Source organism: Branchiostoma belcheri, unplaced genomic scaffold, assembly GCF_001625305.1.
Source record: "Branchiostoma belcheri isolate BF01 breed outbred unplaced genomic scaffold, Haploidv18h27 scaffold5, whole genome shotgun sequence".
NCBI classification, from domain to species: domain Eukaryota; kingdom Metazoa; phylum Chordata; class Leptocardii; order Amphioxiformes; family Branchiostomatidae; genus Branchiostoma; species Branchiostoma belcheri.
Window position 1 is genome coordinate 1,130,160 of NW_017804131.1, and position 20,560 is coordinate 1,150,719.

Genomic DNA, 20,560 nt, shown 5'->3' on the forward strand with positions numbered 1-20,560 from the left:
ACAGATTTCTAGGGCCTGAATCCCTGTTTATATAATGATTTTCAACTACTCGTACCTAATTAACGAAATAATTTTTAGTTCTCAAATCAATTTTAGCAATCTTTTAGAGGTCTATTTCATCAAAAAAAACTGATAAATCTAACGCACATTGCGTCGCTTTGGCGTCATAGATTCAACCATACAGAGTTGTAGGGCCAGAATCCCTGTTTATATAATGATATTCAACTACTCGTACCTAATTAACGAAATAATTTTCAGTTCTCAAATCAATTTTAACAATCTTTTAGAGGTCCATACCATCAAATAAAACTGATACAACTAACGCACATTGCGTCGTTTGGACGTCATGTCGTCATAGATCCAACACTCGATATTCGATATTCAGTATTCAACTCAACATTCAATTTAACTACTCGTAGCTAATTAACGAAATAATTTTAAGTTTTCAAATCAATTTTAACAGTCTTTTAAAGGTCCATACCATCAAATAAAACTGATAAAACTAACGCACATTGCGTCGTTTGGACGTCATGACGTCATAGATTCAACCATACAGATTTTTAGGGCCTGAATCCCTGTTTATATAATGATTTTCAACTACTCGTACCTAATTAACGAAATAATTTTTAGTTTTCAACTCACTTTTAACAATCTTTTAGAGGTCAATACCACTTAATAAAACTGATAAAACTAACGCACATTGCGTCGTTTTGACGCTATGACGTCATGGATTCAACCATACAGATTTCTAGGGCCTGCATCCCTGTTTATATAATTATATTCAACTACTCGTACCTAATTAACAAAATAATTTTTAGTTCTCAAATGAATTTAGCAATCATTTATAGGTCCATAGCATCAACCAAAACTGAGAAATCTAACGCACATTGCGTCGTTTTGACGTCATGTATTCAACCATAGAGATTTGTGGGGCCTGAATCCCTGTTTATATAATGATATTCAACTACTCGTACCTAATTAACGAAATGATTTTTATTTTTAAATCAATTTTAACAATTTCTAAAGGTCCAAACCATCAAATAAAAATGACGTCGAAACTTCGCAATGTGCGTTAGTTTTATTTGTTGAATCGGAAAGTGTAGATAACTTAAGACTTGTTAAAGGTTATTTGATTACTAAAAATTATTTCGTTACTTTGCTACAAGGCGTTAAATACTAGTATTATTAAATACAATTCGAATGCGGTCCTGCAAATCTGTATTGTTGGATCTATGACGTCATGACGTCGAAACTTCGCAATGTGCGTTAGTTTTTTTTGTTGAATCGGCTAGTGTAGATAACTTAAGACTTGTTAAAAGTTATTTGATTACTAAAAATTACATCGTTACTTTGCTACAAGGCGTTAAATACTAGTATTATTAAATACAATTCGAATGCGGTCCTGCAAATCTATATTGTTGGATCTATAAAGTCATGACGTCAAAACGACACAATGTGCGTTAGTTTTATTAGTTTTTTTTATGGTATGGACCTCTAAAAGATTGTTAAAAACCACTTGAATACTTAAAATTATTTCGTTACTTTGCTACAACGCGTCAAATATAATTAAATAGACCGCGGTTGCGGTTCTGCATGACATGACATGACATGACGGTATGACATGACGTCAAAACGACGCAATGTGCGTTAGTTGTATCAGTTTTATTTAGTGGTATGAACCTCTTAAAGATTGTTAAAAGTGATTTGAGAACCAAAAATTATTTCGTTAATTCGGTACGAGTAATTGAATATCATTATATATACAGGGATTAAGGCCCTACAAATCTGTATGGTTGAATCCATGACGTCATAGCGTCCAAACGACGCAATGTGCGTTAGTTTCATCAGTTCTATTTGATGGTATGGACCTCTAAAAGATTGTTTAAAATGATTTCAAAACTTAAAATTATTTCGTTAATTCGGTACGAGTAGTTGAATATCATTATATAAACAGGGATTCAGGCCCTACAAATCTGTATGGTTGAATCCATGACGTCATAGCGTCAAAACGGCGCAATGTGCGTTAGTTTTATCTGTTTTATTTGGTGGTATGGACCTCTAAAAGATTGTTTAAAATGATTTGAAAACTTAAAATTATTTCGTTAATTAGCTACGAGTAGTTGAATACATGTATCATCATATAAACAGGGATTCTGGCCCTACGAATCTGTATGGTTGAATCCATGACGTCATAGCGTCAAAACTACAAAATGTGTGTTAGTTTTATTAGTTGAATCTTATAGTTTGAACCTTTCAAAGATTTGTAAAAGATTTTCCGTTATTAAAAATTATTTCGATACTTTGCAAGAAGGCGTCGGATTGAAACATGTTGGGTGCGCTTCTCGACGGCATTCTTGAATCTTTGACGTGAAGATAAATCCATGTGCGTTGATTTAATTAATTTAATTCGATAGTATTAACCACTTAAATATTATAAAGACTCATTTGGTTGTTGAAAATTAGACGATTATTTAATCAAATGAATACAGAGTCTGAAAGGTTGTGGTTTGGTTTGACATACGTACGTGGAATGTCTATTTACATACTGTATGCGTGCTCATTTGCATATGTGGGACAGTAGAATGCTTCCGCGCCTTAGACGTATCCGAAATAGTGCCTACCATTCGAATCGAAGGCTCAATCGAAGGTTGCGAATCGAAGGCCGAAAGGAGGGCTAACTTTAATGTGGTCTGTTCACAAATAATTCCTCGACTTTCTTTTTCCTGCACCTGTCGCCACCACGAATATATAGTTCTGGGAAAATGTCCACTTTTCCCAGACAGTGACATTTTGCTGAAGTGAACAGAAGTGAATTACAGTACCTTTGGGGGCATGAGGTGCATCCCCCATAGTTCTCCTGATGAGGGTGGCATGGTGTAGTCTGGTTGTCTGTGGTGCTGGCTGTCTCTAGCAGATGTCAGGTGTTGTCTCTGCCCAAGTTCCCTCCTGCGTCATCCGCATAGCCTGCCTCTTACTGCCGAGTCCACATCTGTAGCCAACACGTGAGACAACAGGTCAAGAATAGATACTACACGTGTATGTACCGCAGGCTACTCTTACCTACGCATGACAGCATGTTTCTCACGTCACACCTTGCAGATGTTTCCATGGATGCAGATGCAGAACCAATACTAGATGACGATATTACGGAAAGCAGCAACTAATCATTTGTTGTTACCATCATAGAAAGAAGATCTGTCACGCTGAGAACAGAATTAAAATCCTATTTTGGGCTTTGTTTGGAGGGACTTCTCTCAATCTCTGTCGCAATAAATCATTGTCCAATCAGAATGATTGACAGCTCATCACCATGGAAACCTGTATGAACAGGCAGAATGTTTATTCCCACTCGCGGCCAGTCACCCTGATAATTATGCTGAAGGGCAGAAAGGGCAGATTTAACAAAGCAGGATGTACATCATTAAAGACCAAACCAGGAAGGACGGTGCAACAGTGGAAGATATTAACGAACTCAACAGTTAATGCATTACTCGGTCAATTTTCTTACAAGTAGATTATAAAATTCAGGCAGCTTTTTGTAAGATTCTACGAAGAATTCTAGAGTCTAGAATTCTTCGTAGAATCTTACAAAAAGCTGTCTGAATTTTATATAGTCTTCCTGTTGTCTTTTTTTTCTCAAATACAAAACTCAATCATGGTCAATCTCTAATTGTCTTGGCAATTAATAACAAATATTGAAATAAATGATGAATTTTGCTATGTGGCTGTTTCTTTGACATTTGAAGGGTTTTGCTGAATAATAGTAAACTACAGTAAATATTGTGTTTATAGCATTTGTATTTACAAATAGCTAATGATTACAACATGTGGTACATTAATGGTATGTGTACATGATGAACATAAGACTTCAAGATATACGTACACATTTGACTTTAGCTACTATAACATGATCAAAGTCAATGTAGTAGATATTGTGCACATCTGAATAACTGAATGAATGATTCAATGAATGCAATCTATCCTATAAGTATAACATTAACAATGATTAAAACAGTCTGCATCTCACAGCATCTGACTCACCTATTCAACCTGATGTTGTCAATGGAGCTTATTCTCTTCAAGTTATTGAAGGAAATATTTCCTTACAGTTTCTGTCTACCTTGTTTTGCCAAACGCTTGAATGCGACAAACGGTACACAGGCCCAGATGTTGTTTGTTTGGCACGAGTATCAGCTCTTCAACAATCAAGTGTGTAGCAACAGGTTTCAACTGAATCACCAGCTGGCCTCACCTCTACTACTGTAGTACAGCAAACAATATTATAGATCCACTGCTTTGAAGATGGCTTCATTCAGATTCTGAATGTGTGGTACGTGCGGAACGTGTATGGTTTTTAGCATCTAAATGTCAAGATGCCCTACTCAAACCCACATAAGGGTCAGCACAGTACACAAAAGAGTACAGGTACAGTAAATGAATTCATGTATTAGTTTACATATTACAAAATTCACAGCGCATAAATTTTGCAGCAAGGTGAAAATTAAGACTTTGCAGTTTATCCACTGTAGTAATTCAATTCATAAGACCATGTGTTCAAGAAATAATATGCTTGTGAAAATTGGGAATATACGACTATTGTGAATATTTCAGGAGTTACAGTATGTGGGAAAATACCCGAGGGGTCAGTTATTCCATACCTGTTGACAGTTCCAAAAGATCAGCACTCCAAATCCAGAAATGTTATGACGGACTTCCTACATTCAATTGTATATATGGCAATGACACAATTAGCCAAGTTACGTTTGCTCCTTGTATTAAAGTACATCTCCTATATGGAAATGCCACTTAACAAATATATAATGTGGATACATCTGATTAATATGAGTTTTTTTTTCTTTCAAGTCTGAATTTGTCAGTCAGTTCAGTCAACTACAGTGCAATCGAACAACTTGAAATTTTTTAAGCATGTTTCTTTCTTCTTCAAATTCCATAGAATTTGAGCGGGTAAACAAAGTACTTCAACTTAATGCACAAGAATTAGAATCCTTGTAAACAATGTACTTCAACCTCAGTTCCAGCCGTATCTGCCACTGACATATAGGAAACATGTATTGACACAGTGACCAGGACGTACATTTAGGTGCACTGAAATGTCCTTCTCCAGTCCATAATGAAAAATTTCTTTCATTTGTCATCCACATGGAATGGTTCTTACTTGCTTCCTTACACACCTACCTATGACTCAAGTCAAGGGCCATTTTTCTGCCCTTACTTGAACCAGGTGGTTTCACCTGTTCTATATCAACTAAAAGATTATACAATGTAGCAAGTTTCTCTATAAATGTCATATAAAATCAACAAGGCTTTTTATACTGGCAATAAAATGGCTTACCAGTTGAGTTATTTTCTTCTTTTTGCAATGGTCTTCTCCTAACTGTATGAATCTGCTGGTCTGACCAGTGTTTCTAGTACATGCTACAACTACAGGTCAATAACCTACAGTAATACAATACTTCGTGGCAATGGCCAGGAGTGCCCTCTAGGCTCTCTAGATCTGGGAGGTTTCAGGCTTACTGAGGATAGGTTTCACTGGATTGTCAGCTGCTCTGACATGTTTGGATCAGGGCAAATTTAGACGTATGTAAATACAACCTTGCAGTTATTGGGCTTAACATGTACATGTACAGAGTTCACACGTTCAGTTCAGTTCACGTCCTCCTATATGTACAGAGTACTTATACATATACATACTACTGGGAGCTCAATATCTATACCTTTTGATAAGCAAACTATAAGTTACTCAACTGTATATTTGCGCCAGGGTTGTTACCATTGACATATTCCGTGTGTCTGCCAATTCTGCAGTAGGCAAGCCAAATGTTAGTAATTATACTTTTTATAGTGTTGCTGTGGTTTTCCTGTTTTCAAAGCACACTTTTTGTCTGTAACAGACAAGATGTGCATTCAAGTAGGCAGAAAATGACCTACAACTCATCAGACATTTCGATATATTATAATGACATAGAGATCATTGTCTGAAATATACTATAGTCTGGAATTTAGCAAACAAAGTTATTTTATCACTAATATGTCTAAAAGGTTCAAAGTCTGTTTTTAATCTTGGGTACATATACAGTTGTACTTCAGGTACAGTCTATTGTGGCTTCTCTGAGAAATGATTTGTTTATGAGTGACCCTTAGCCGTATTGCATAATAGTAATACATTGTTCATTCTTACAAGTACATGTGGTATCAAACATTTCTGCCAGGTACTAGCCCATATACAGACCAAATATGGTCACAGCCTCACCACTTCCTCCCAATTGAATTCCCACCTCCCCTGATCCAAGATAACTTCATTGACACAAATATTACAGCAACATAACCACTGAAGATGGAAGAAATGAGTGCACGAATTAGACCAATCAATACAAGAAACACTGGTACTAATTGGTACATAAACCAATTACAACTGGACTCTCAGGATATCTTGGATAATCTTGTCAAGTTGCAAAAATTCAAATCAGAGTACTTCATAAATTTCACTATACAAGATTTCGTTATTGACAGCCATTTCCCATATGCCTTATCTTAATTTGCTCTTGTTTATGTATAGAAGCCGGTCTGTACTTTCACAAATATACATAAGGACACCACAGGGACAACTACTGTAAATTTGTTTATTTTCACAGGGACTCACTTTCGCATTAGGAAGGGAAAAGAGATTTTCCTGGTGTTTTGATTCAAAATTCTGTAACTAACAGTTAGTACAATACTACATTGTAGTGTCATTGTCCTGATTTTGCAGTAAAATGTCACAGTGAAAAATGCAAATGTAAAACCACCGTGAACATATCAGGATTTACAGTAGTCCTGCACCTATTGTTTCCTACTGTATGGGGAACTTTGTCTCCTAGACTTGGATCAAACATTTGCACACTGGCTGTGGGGAATAAGTAGATTGTATAAAGTCAATACATCAGACTTGACACAGTAGTCAGTAGAGCAGTTTGAATTCATATGTTATGTAACTTTTGTTGCTACATCATGAACATGATGTTGATTTAGCTTGAACTTGAAGCCATGTTTTCAATTTCAACAATCTTTCAAATCATGTAACGTTACTTGTCTGTTACTAGTGTTAGTACTGACATGTAGAAATGCAAAAATGGTAACAATTTAAGTTCTGTTCAGTTATAACAGGTGTCTTCACAAGGATCACAACAATTGTTCATATTTGTCTACAAATGGGGCTGCCAGAAATTGTTATATAATTTTCCAATTTCTATCTGCCTGGTAGAAACAGTTTGTTCTGCACAAGTCTAGTGTCTACTCCAAGAGAACAGTTAGACAATCCAAGGAGGTTATATAACCTCTGAAGAAATTGATGCTTATTTTGCGCTCCAAAGAGAAATGCTGCTCTTTTTAAGTTTCTGGAAAATCTGCCACTTTGAATACAAAATGACAAGAAACACAAACAAAGCACATCCACAATACCACCTAATTATGTAAATATCAGGAGACAGTAATCGTTATCACCCTGACATCTGACTAAATCCTCACAGCTGCCAGATTCACAGATAAACTCATCCACTAGGCTGGGGAAGGAGATAACAGACACTTCCTACCACTTTAAAAGCTTTAAAACCAACTTTAAAACGGGGACACCTACATAGAGCTCACCTCCAAGTAGATATTGGAAGGGGAGGAAGATCTGACGATATAGTATACATGCTCAATTCTATGGAAATTGCCCTAATGTTTGGAAGTTGCTTGGATATTTAGTTGATGGGCCCAGGGGATAAACTTGAATTAGTGCAAATTAGCTATGTTATATCTTATTTTAAATCTCATAATTCAATGATCTCCTGTGACATACACAACAAGTGACACCAAAGGACAAGTCACATAATTTGGTCCTCAAATTGTTTGGCTTGTTATTATCTATAGACCAAATCACAGATGTTTAGCAGCTGGAGTATGCATCCAAAACTATGAGTCTCATCTTTGCCAAACGCAGGACTAGTAAAAGAAGGCAGATACTAAGTAGGGTAGTATACTGTGACAAAACCTATAACGTTACCTCTGTTATTAACACTATAGCAGTGTGAGATAACCTTCATGGTAACTTTTCACCTTCAAATTTATACCTTTTCTGCTTGATATTGGCATTTTCTGACTCAAATTCCGACTGGACTGTATAAAAGCCACGATCCAAACACTTGTTCTCGGTGTAAGAAAAACAACCACATCCTTCTACACCCGTCACAAACAGGATTTCTCCTCAAGCAGAAATTTTAAACACGGACTGAGAGATAGAACAACTTACCGTGACATTCGATACTCCACGCACAGTTTTCGTACTTCTGATTTCTGATATCCAGTATTTAACAAAGACCAAATACGGTAAAATCGTGCGTTTCCTGCGTGTTGGCGGGTAAACAAGTTTTCTTCCAGCTCCCTAGCGTCAGTGTTGACGATGAATGTAACTACGTGACTCACACATAAATTATTAGCAGTTGAACCGGCGTGTCTGTGTGTTTTCTAGATTTCCTGTGTAACTCTACTCCGCGTCTGAACCGGCGTCGATCGAAACAACTATGTTCTACAAACACAGACAGTCTAAAATAAGAAAAGTGTACCTCTATAAACTATAAGTAGTCAAGGACGAAGCTTTGACGAGGATTGATCATCAAAATAATATTTTAGCAAACAATTTTCTACGCCCCTCCCAAGGACTCGTCCTACTCACCTTTCAAAACAAGTCGGCATCCTCGCACAAAACACCTTGGTTTCTGTTGTTCCCTGATTTCTGATGATGCTCCACTGGGTGCATAACAAAGCCCTTATCTTTCGAAATAGTCCTAAAATAGATCTACCGCTAGTGCACCGACAGGGGTCTGGTTATTTAGGAGTTTTCAAACAAATATCGTCAAAAACGAGGCTCCAAAAACGGAAACAACACACCGCCATCTTGGATTATTGATTTTCCCAACTGCCTTTGCGAGAGTTCCCGCCAACCACACACCGTGCTAACGACCTGACATCTGCTTGGAGAATACAATTTCTGACGTTTACAGATATCATTCTCTACTTTGTGACACGAGTAACGTTACATACATTAAAAATGTCTGGAATCAAAATGTGATTATACACATCTTTCACATAAGAATTTCGTTGAAGAATTAGTATTAAGACAACAATAAATGGTATTTACACTAATTAGCGTTAGTAACGTTTCCTGACAATGACAACTGCAATGTTCTCTGGAGAAACATTAGCGGAGTGACACGTTCAGTCTCGCATGACTGCTTATTAGTACACATGTACCTCGCAAAAACTTTCATCATTTATGAAACTGACATTTGAAGATACATTTTTATGTAAGGCAACCCAAAGGCCATGGTTAGACAAATCATGCTAGAGTTCGGTAACGTTAACGTTACATGTATTAACTAAATCTTGCTTAATGCCATGTGGATTCGTTCCTACGAGAATTGAGCTCTTTGCGTGTTTGACTAAAAGGTTTCTCGGCTACTGAGCCCTTGTTTTTGTCGCTGAAAAGGTTCAATGCCCTTTTATGCTAGTATTATGAATAGCTTTCATAGAATGCGTTTCTCCCTTCATCAATAGGCAACATATGTTGCACAGTAAGTTATTAAACCCACTTCATTTTTGTAGATTTTTATAACTGAGCTTTCGAGTGATGCTTCGCCTTTTTTCTGCACGATCGAATCGGTATCGAGCCATCGGCATCTGTAGCATACTGCACTTTGACACAAAGCCGTAAGAGGACGCGTTTTACACACGAAATGAGATCCGGCCTACGTGCTTTCATGTCGGAAAATTACGCTTCCCTTACTCGGGGAAGCGCACAATATTGCGATCATGAAAATATTAACAGATATAAGGCAATGGTACAGAATTTATTCGATAAGACTCAATTTTAGTTTCTCATCACGTTGGCTGTATCAAAACGATCGAGGTTCACTCTTTATCATTATTTCGAAGTACAGTCGACCTACAGTCAAACTGCCCAGATTCGAAAGTCCACTCCGGGGACCGTTGAGATCTGATCTACTCTATATGGACAGGTGGTCGCTAAAGACAGGGTTCTTAATGCTTGTGCCAATAAAGAAAATATATCTATTTGACGGACTACCAAAAAAAGTGGTCGCTTTGGTCAGGCGGTCCTCATGCAGAGGATGTCACTCGTACTGACCCTACTACAGTGAATGACTGATAAGAAATGAAATACGCTGTCATCATGATTCATAATGAAACCTAAACATAGCGTATTCGGTTCCACCCAAAAGAGAGCAATTCGTAAAAGCACTTAAGGAGATTTGGGAATGCAGACTGAATGTAATTTCCCTCTCTGTTCGATTTCATCGACCCTGTGTGCTAAACAAATCCCCTAGAGAAGTCATTTTTCATCTTAATTACTAGTATTACATAAGATATATTTATACTGTAATGCACAGGGGTTCCTAAAATTGATACTATGACGACAGGTATAACTTGGTTGAGACCACTTTCAATTTGTTGGGGACTAGCTAGAGTACACCAGTAGATCTTAGTATACATGTACGTGAAAATGAATATCGAACGGTGTCTTGACTTGATTGATGAGTTAATAGTGGTACAACATGTTACCTGTTTAGGTACAGCGGTTTGACTGCTGAGAACATTGATTTTCTAACGTGTCAAGCGGATCTAGGTGTGATCTGCTTCGTGTCAACATGTAACTAACACAGCGGTGCCACAGAACCAAGAATTTCTAAGTCGATTTTTGTGGTTAAAACTTAGACTGAGCCTAAAACTTAGACTAAGCCTTCTAAACAATACAATGCAATCTGATACAAAACGCACCACAGAAACATTTATATCAATATCGACGTTCACTGACTATGCTCTCCGTGCAATGCATTATTTTATTGTAATCCAAATAAATCTATACAAATCGCGGATATCCGGACCACAAAGTATCAATACGGATTCCATGGTTACCTACGATGTGGCTGAAAATTTAGGCTGAAACAGCGTATGATACACAAATGAATGTTATGTTATGTTGAGTCTGATCTGTGTGAAGTGACACTAGGAGTCGATCATTCGTACCTTTCTTTCCTTGGAGAGGAAAGAGACAGACTGTCCGGATTCTGCTATTGAAAGGCCCTATAACGGCTATCTACTAGTTTCGATGTTAGCAGTGGTGATAATACTTCACTTAAAGTTATTACCACGCATCAGATTACACTATAGTCTGTCCATAACCTTTGCTGTCGCGAAGAGAAAGATTAGAGTGGTGCATACGATAAGAACAACAAGATGAAAGAAAGCCCATCATCTACGCATCTTCTGTGATGAAATAGATGATTGATAGTGTCACATGGGACACAATTCATCACATACACCTTGCTGCCAGGCTCTAGGTGAGTCTCCGCGATGAGCTGAAATATCGTGCTGCTTCATCTTCGCGATAACCTTTAGTTTGACTCGTTTCTCGTCATCCCTGCCCTTTAGTGTGATCTAGTTCTGCTGATGAATCCGCGCGCGCTGACCAAACCTCCCGCCCTTTGCTTCATGCTCCATACTGATAAAATGTCACGGTACCTTCAGAACCTACAAAATGCATAAGATAGCATAATCCTATAAATTATTCAACTTATAAGCTTACTTCGTTGTAAGAATAGACAGAACAGTGACTTTGAAAATAAATTCGAATTCAGATCTGCTGCCCTGAAATTCCATTGGATGCCTTTTTATTCTTCTGCACAACGGAAATTTCAGTACCAAGGACAGGTTTTCTTTGATGTCCTTTGCAATCCGCGTTTCAAAGCCCCGTGTAGTCCGTCCTTCGTCCTCGAAGACACCCACGACCCTAGGCTGTCGAATGCAATGAAAAACAATTTATTGTTTGAGCCAGCAATTCCTTAGCATGCAAGTCGTTCAATCGAACTCGTCCTCCTACGTCAATCTTCGGGATGGCAATGCCTCCTCCGCAATGATGATGCCCGCCGGGAGAAAATACCCAACATTTTGACCTTTCTATATATCATGCCCTGTCCTCTTCCATCGAGTTTAGAAGTCATTACCAGCCACAGTAGTGGTCTATTAGAAGCCGGAATAATTCAAGGCCCCCGAACTGATCCGTCAATGCCCGTCTGGCGCCGAGAACTCCTCCGTCCCTGACACTTGAGGACGCGCTGCACTCCATCTAATCAGGTCGATAAACTACAGCTATTTAGCGAAGCGCTTCGGATGTGTTGGCGCCGGGAAAGTTGACAATCATTTTACATTGACCAGATGTAATACAAAGATTTGTATCAGTGAAAATAGCGATAGCGCTGTTCTTTCCTCTCCCTTTCATCGTTTCTTTCCTTACTCATCTATTCTTTCTTATGCTTCTTTCTTTATGGGTTTTTCCATTCCTTACGATCTTGAGTCTCAGCCAAATGCAACTACTAGTGCAAATTTCTTTTATGATCCCCAGTCTAATACGTACCCTAAATCCCCAGAAAGATACTACACCTTTCCTTAAATCGTCTCAAGTGGAGTATGAAAGATTCCCGCGCACACTCCAGTGGTAATAGTTCGATATCCCAGATTGTAATCCCTCCTCCCTGCCCAAGGCCGGCCCGCAGGAGACGAGAAGGTTAACGAAGATCAATACAGGCTGTAGCCGGGAGCGATGGGTGAGTGCGAATCACAGAGGGTGACAGTGATAAGGTATCCTAACTCCTACAGGCTGTATCGTCTTCCTACGGGGCGGTCGTACAAGTTCTTGCAGTTTTAAAACAATATTCTGTTGTTTCCGAAAATAGTTTCATCAGGTTGGTAAAGTATATAGGTTACAGGAGTTTCATTTTATGCAACCAAGATAGACTAGCCTTGCTTACGTTTAGCGCCACCTACATCGGCTACATATAGCGGCTAGAAGCAGAACTCCAGTCAGAAGCTCTGAGGAAGGTGTCTGATCTTGGTTGTGTAAACTGAGAAAACTCCTGTATAATATTCTGTTTCTTGGTATTCTTTCCCTCCCCAATACAGCAAAACTAAGGATCTTGAACATAACTGATTGATCACAAAAACAGGAGAACAACTAGACTACTACATATCAGCTTCGATGATGAATCTGTTTAACAGCCTTCATACTATTAATGTGTCGTTCTAAAGTGTCATTCTGGCTCACGGAAGCTCTCTATAGAGAATGTAGTGGTGCTGAATCATCTGAATCGCTGACTGAAAGTTAGTTTCAGGTCTTTTTTCCAAGCGTACGTTCGACTGCCAAAGGGAAATGTGATTTACTCCCCCCATCTGGGAGTGAGAGCAATGGCTGAAAGGTTCAAGTCGTCAGTCATGAAATGTTTATCTCTTCCACGGACGGATGGCCGAGTAATTTACAGGGTTATGGGCCACGCCAATCTACACCATTAACTCCAGCGATAACCTTTGCTACGGTCCGACAATTTTAATATCTTAAACCGGCCGTAATCTCCACAATCACACTCATCCTGCTGTTGACTCGCGGCCAATATGGACAACCCTTGTGACTGTACTGCCTCCTCTGGGTCATTTTCCTCGTACTTCACGCCAAAATAAAACCTCGTGACAGAAATCGTGAACGTATGTTTATCACGGCACAGTCCTCTAGTCGGATGATAACATGGCGTTGTGTCTTTTATTGAAGATGATATGAGATTACTATCTTAAGGCATGGCTTAAAGCTGTCCAGTGGGAGTCATCTGTCAATGTGAACAGTTGGGAAACACCGCACTATTGACCAGCAAAGTTGATGTCATGTCAAACAGCCTGGTAATGACTTTTGTTAGAGATTTGTGTACTTCAATGCGAAAACAACATTGTTCTTATAAAGACTGGTTTGGAGTATATCCTTGTAATATACTTGTCATTCCAGTCATTCTCATGGTTTTCGAACTACCAAAAGAAATACGAAGCAGTAGCTCTGAAAGGAAACTTAGGATTTGCTACACAAATCCAGCCAATATGTTAAAACATTAGAGACGCCAAGTGTACATGATGTGATTTGAATGGAGTTCTCTTTCAAGAACTTAGAGCTCAACCGCCTGCAGTTGTCAACTTTCTGGAAGTCTGCACGTCGATGATGCTAAGCTTCACCATCTTCAGCACTAGTAAAACGCCCTTCTAAAACCTGTTTGAAGCTGCAGTAGAAGCACGAATCACTCCTCAGCAGTCCAAATGGCTCGGCTCGTAGGTATGGCTCTCCTCGCGTCACTGTTTCGACTAGAAGAGCCATAAGAGTAATTCCCCCCGTCTCTGTACCTCGGGATGATGGCTGCGTGACGATAGACAATAAGAACCTCCTGAAACTACCGGGAGGTACGCAAAGGTCAGGCAGGCGGCGGAGAGTCTGGGAGAGCTCAGTAACAGCCACACATCAGTGAAGGCGGATGGACCCAGCATGTTAATGGCTTGTCCTGACTCTTTCTGCGGATTGTATCGGAACTGAGGATTTTTATGCTCTACTTTACAAGGGTTGAGGGAGATGTTGAGGGAGTGCGAAAAATAAAACCTTTCTTATTTCCTTTCTATCTATGTAAGCCAGCTAGTCTTACAGTGGTTTTGCTCATTCGTTATTTACTTCACGTACGATACTGGAGAGGAGATACGGACTATCGGTGGGAGCTGGGTATAAGCTATGTTCAAGGACAGTCATAGATACAACACTCTAAAAGGCGCCAAACTTATCGCTAAGAGTAGGTGCTTCGCACGGCGCGTGATGGTGCTTGCACGCTTGCCACTATTTTGTCCTATGAGTTCCTTGACTACAGTCCCAAATTACAAAGTACTGGTATTATAGCTCCCTCCATAGACCACACGAAAAACGCCATCAAATCACGGGTAGTCGTATATCTCACTACTAAAAGAAGGCAATTTCACGTAATAGCGAACGATAACATGTTGATCCTGTGGGACGTAGTATATGACGTCAAGGCAATCCTTACGGCACTTCAACTGAGTCGGAGGCTTGTTTTCAGTACCGCCTTAATTACGTGTTTATATCGGGCTAATAGTTGGAGTGCAGGGAATGGAAGGGAAAATGGAATCAGGGGCTTTGAAGGGGTGCTGACGAAATTACCAGCGGGAAAGAAAGCGTAAAGCAAATGACGTTATCAAAAGATAGACAAGTAACGAAAACAACATTTGACTGCTAGAAGTCAAATTAACAAAAAAAAAATTAAGTTGAAATAAATTGAGGAATACCAAATCATTGTCTTGTATCTTTATTTTATCTTGTAGCAGTACTATGCGTCTCTTACCACATATTTGGACTACCAGTAGGATTATTCAATACATCAAAATCATCACATATACACCTTGTGTTTAACGCTACATGTATAACGTTATATATCTAGATCTGATGTTTTAAGTGTTTACTTCTAATAGGAAGCAGTGGAAGACGAATTACGCCAAAAAAGAAGTCTTTTCCATATTTACGTACAGCGCCTCATTCGGGACTGTAGTGAATGTGACGTAACGCAACCGCATAGGACGAAAATTAATGACACTATTAAGTCAGACAACTGATCAACTTATAGTCATTACCTGCACAAGCCCGCTGGGAAATAAAGTTCCTGGCGCATCCCATGTACTGAACATTACGGAGTCTGGTATACCAGAGGAAGGTGCTGTGTTTGCAGTTATTGCCCTGGTGATAAAAGTAGCTTTGTAATGAACAAGTGTCACTACAACAAACGGGGAAGAATGATATTATAACACCGGGGCACTGCCGTAGTGCAAAGTTTAACCTCTACCAGGCTCCGGGAAGCGACTGGAAAGAGTAGAATAGACTAATAGACTATTGAGAAGTTTTCCGATGCCGAAAACTGTTCTCTTATAGGGCGGACCAACTCTCCTGGGATAGCATCTGTTTGTGTCAGTATTTGGCCAACTTCTACTCTTTCCAACCGCTTCACGAAGTCTGGTAGAGGCTAATGCAATTTCAGGGAGGCAAGTCGAAAATATTCTGGATGAGGAAATCTGTCTGATACTAGTACTATAGTGACATGTACTGCCATTTCTTAGCACATTTGAAATTTCGTCGTCTGGAAGGGTTTCAAATAGCCCCAAAAACATGCTACGTGAGGCATCCCTTTATTTTTTTGGCGTAGTACTCCCCTTAAATTGTAAATTGAACTGGGCCGGGCTTCAGTACAAAACAAGCAACCGTTTTCTGTCAGCTAGTGACATCGCCTCCTCACAGATATCAGTATGCTATAGGATATGGTTGATTCAACTTACTACATTAATAGAATGACCACAAAATTGACTGAAAATCCAGTTTTCCATCCTGAAATTGCATTGAGTGCCTTTGATTAAGCACCCACTCCTTCCTTCAGCGATTTTCTCTCGCAAGGCCTCGTGCAACGAGACTCTAATTGATGTGGGCTGTTCTGTCTTAACGAGGACTTTTGTTTGTCTGTGTTTCTGATGAGCCGGCACGGTAGAATTTGATTTCGACTTCGATACACCTTTCTTGATTGCGGAATCTGCGCACGTGTGTGTATGGATCCAGTTTCCTCTTCAATTTTCGATTGGTCTGCTTTGGATAAAGCTACGGTTTCAAGCGGACAGGAGTCAGGGTCATCAATGAGAATACGTGGTCTTTAGAGATGGCAGGAAACAACTGAGTTATACGGTGACTAGCAGGCCAGGACCGCGTCGGAGAGAATTAATGTTGATTGTGTTCTCAAAAGTGTTCTGTTCCTATATATGATATATATATGATATGATATATATACCATGCTTTAATTTGTTGCATGACTTGGGATTTAGAATAACTCGCCGTCTATCATACTCATCGCAGTTTGCTTTAAGACGCAACAAATTAAATGCAGAAGAAAGCTGAATACTAAGAGAATCACTAAAACACAAATTGCATTATTTGCCCTTTTAATACAGTTTCTATTTTTACCCAATATCCAAATAGACTAGGAAAGCTGGAGTTCGGAGATGAAGGAACGGTAATACCAAATGTTATCCTCATCCCATCTCGCTAGTTTGAATTCGAAATGGAGCCATGTCTGTCTGCACGTCAGGCGGCCAGGGCGGTAAGTACGCCCGACAGGAGGTCAGCTGTGTCCCGACCCCCTGACCTCGCACGTCCCTGGTGTGTAAAGGAGGCATTATATGTTCTCTCATAAGTTAATAACTGTAATTGTTGTGGTCCCGGTGCCGGGGAGGTCGGTCACTTCGCTTCCGCAAAGGAATGATTCAGCCACACGCAGACTTGGACCGTCGAGCGTGTACAAATTAGTGCTTCCGCACAATATTCCACGTTTCTCCGCCTTTTCGTTTTCCCGTAGATAGGGCATGATGTAGTTACCTACTCTCCTAGCAGAGGTTTGGGTTTTGGCGTATTGGGTTGGCGTAAAAATCCAGTGCAAAAAAAGAAACCCCGATAAAAAAGCAAAAAATAAGCCAAAGCCCAAACCTCTGCTTGGAGAGTAGAAGTTACCGGCGGATATGTGTTTAAACGTTATGTGCTTTTATGCGATTTACTAATTTCTAGATCTGAACAACAAACACAAACACGAACCCAAAACCTACACGTATTTCATGCTATTGGCTGTTGTGTGTCTTGTTACTGGCTTCTGTGATTAGGAGAACTACAAAAAGAATACATGTAGTCTTGAAATTTTACACACAAATCACTTCTCAACTGCCTGAACTGTGACATTGAGACACACCATTTCTGACAAGCGGAGTTAACTATTCTCATCACTTACAGATGTTTTCCTTCAATTCAATCTTTATTAATCATCTGTTCACCAGTCTTTGCTTATCGCATGATCCCATCATAAGTAGAACTGTAGCCAGGTAAGTACATGTATTATGATGTATATAAAGCTATCGCGCAGGCGAAGAAAGTTTAGACATCTGCTGGCGTCGGATAAGAAAGCTATTAGAGAATAACCGCCATTTACGGAAATTCTTAGCGTTACGCAGTAAGACTTTAATATCAAAGGAGATCAAACTTGGCGTAAAAAGCAGAGATGGGGCTTTCCATGTGTGCAATCATGTCTAGTCAATGTCAAGGTAACTATAGTTTCCTCTCTGAAGAATTCATTCACTACGCTTCCAGACGTTTAGGAAGATTCAGCAAGGAGGTTTAATAGGAACCTCCCTGGTGACTCTCAGTGCTTGCCCAGCCTCCGCCAATAGTCAGAACACGTTACCATGAAGCATAGAGCATTGGGTATGGATTTAAGGCATCTATATGTGATACAATCAACTGCAACACGCGGGCCTACGCAACACTACATGCTGATGGAGTAGACCCAAACGCTTTAGTTATATTCAAGTTTAGGAAAGCTAGGAAAATGTTCTATCCCTGATATACTAGTAAATTAGTAAGTCAGTAAAATGTTCTATCTCTGATATTGTCAATATGTCAAATGGTTATACGACTGCCAGGTCTGAATAGCGAGTTTTATGCAGAGAACGTTTAGCCTCGTTGAAAACCACACCCGTATTCATGTCGCTACAGTCAAACATTTAGTGGTCAACATAGAAGAAATACCAACCAAGTACATTTCTGTATCACTCGGCAGTAGTAGACCAGTACTAGTACACAGCCTAATGAGCTCGCCGGCAAACTGCCCATGCAGGATAACCTAAAAAGGCGATAGAAGCTCTCCTCTTGCAATTACACGTTTTACAGGGTGCTTCCTGGTTGTGTAGTTTGGGTCTCTGTCCAAGAATAAAGGCTAAAAACGCCGCACTAATTGGATCGTAAGAACAGGAAAATGCTCAGCACGTAAGTAGAGTACATGGTAGTCTGGATCAATTTATGCAAATTTATGCAAATTTATTCATAGATGCAAATTTATGCAGGTGCGCGGGAAATTTGAATTTTATGCAAATTTATGCGAGTTTTTGGTAATTTATGCAAATTTATGCAAATTTTGTTATTTTAATGACTGCGTTGATTTATTAATAACTGAAATATTAATGTGCAATTATGAATTAATTTATGTATATTTTAATATGATATATTATGAGGGTGTCATGACGTCAATGGAGGGAGGTCAGATAAAGGCCAGTGTGCACTTTTGAACCCGGTTACCTGGGAAACCTGTTGTCACGGCAACGATTTTTGAAGGATGACACCACGCCTACCGATATTGTTACTGTGACAGTAAGCTATTCAACATGACAGCGGGACCGTCGGGATTGCATCGTGAAGTGGGGGGGCGTGGTTAAAGTCAACGTCTGTAGTAGCTGATTGGCCGCAAGGTGTCGTGATTTGTGGATCCGAAGTAGTCGATTGGCGTGCATGTACTTTGCATGTGAAGTAGGTGACGTACTTCACGGCGATTGGTGGAAGGTCTGCGAGTGTTGGTCAGAAACCTGTATAAAGTGGCAGCAGAAACTGGCGAGAAACCAGTCCCTCTTGCGGAGACAAAACTGCGTCGAAGTCGGTCGGTAGCGAACAAAAATAAGCCTGAAATGCCATGGCACATCAGGAGAAAAAGCAGCAGCAGAAGCGCAAGTCTTCACTGGTGTGTGTTTGTGTGTCTGCATCTATTTATACATATATCGATATAAATGTGTTGCTCCGGAGTAAAATATTACTCCGGAGTAAGTATTTTTGGAGTAAGATATTACTCCGGAGTAACTATATTACTCCGGAGTAACTATTACTCCGTTTTGGAGTAAAACTTTTACTCCGGAGTAAGTTTATTTGTAGCAAGTAGCAAGTTTATTTGTCATGCATGGTTGTCCGTATCGTGTATTGTCACATGCATGATGTAAAGATATATATATCGTATATGCATATACATAACAGTCGGAGTATGTGTGTGTGTGTGTGTGCGTGTGCGTGTCTGCATCTATTTATACATATATCGATATAAACGTGTTGCTCCGGAGTAAAATATTACTCCGGAGTAAGTATTTTTGGAGTAAGATATTACTCCGGAGTAACTATATTACTCCGGAGCCGTTTTTGGAGTAAAACTTTTACTCCGGAGTAAGTTTATTTGTAGCAAGTAGCATGTATATTTGTCATGGATTTCCGTATCGTGTATCCTCACATGTATGATGTGTAGATTTATCGTATATTATCCATATACCTAACCGTCGGAGTGGGCGCGCGCGCGCGCGCGTGTGTATGTGTGTGTGTGCATCCACATATACACATATCGATATAAACGTGTTGCTCCGGAGTAAAATATTACTCCGGAGTAAGTATTTTTGGAGTAAAATATTACTCCGGAGTAACTATTACTCCGTTTTGGAGTAAAAATTTTACTCCGGAGTAAGTTCATTTGTAGCAAGTTAAGTATATTTGGCATGGTTGTCCGTATTCTCACATGTATGATATCGATGTGTAGATATATCGTATATGCATATACATAACCGTCGGAGTAAATGATTACTCCGGAGTAAGTGAACTAGTGGTTCATATCTATGTCACGTGTATCTGTGTCTCATGCGTGCATACATTGACACAACGACGCAAAAGGCAGTAGGGTTCGTCACACTTTATTGATCACTTACAGGTCAAGACTGTTCCGAAAAACTCGCAAGACAGCGTACGTCTTGTCAT

General features: G+C 39.5%; 1 protein-coding gene across 1 annotated transcript in view; it reads right to left on the minus strand.

The window, feature by feature from the left end:
- The window catches only part of LOC109479966 (phosphatidylinositol 4,5-bisphosphate 3-kinase catalytic subunit alpha isoform-like), a 46,628-nt gene extending 37,732 nt beyond the window's left edge, over window positions 1-8,896 (minus strand). Inside the window, 2 exon segments of the mRNA XM_019782051.1 lie at window positions 2,823-2,989; window positions 8,714-8,896. Of these exon segments, the coding sequence (XP_019637610.1) occupies window positions 2,823-2,873 (51 nt within the window). The 5' untranslated portion in view covers window positions 2,874-2,989; window positions 8,714-8,896.
- Between the last annotated feature and the right edge of the window lie 11,664 nt (window positions 8,897-20,560).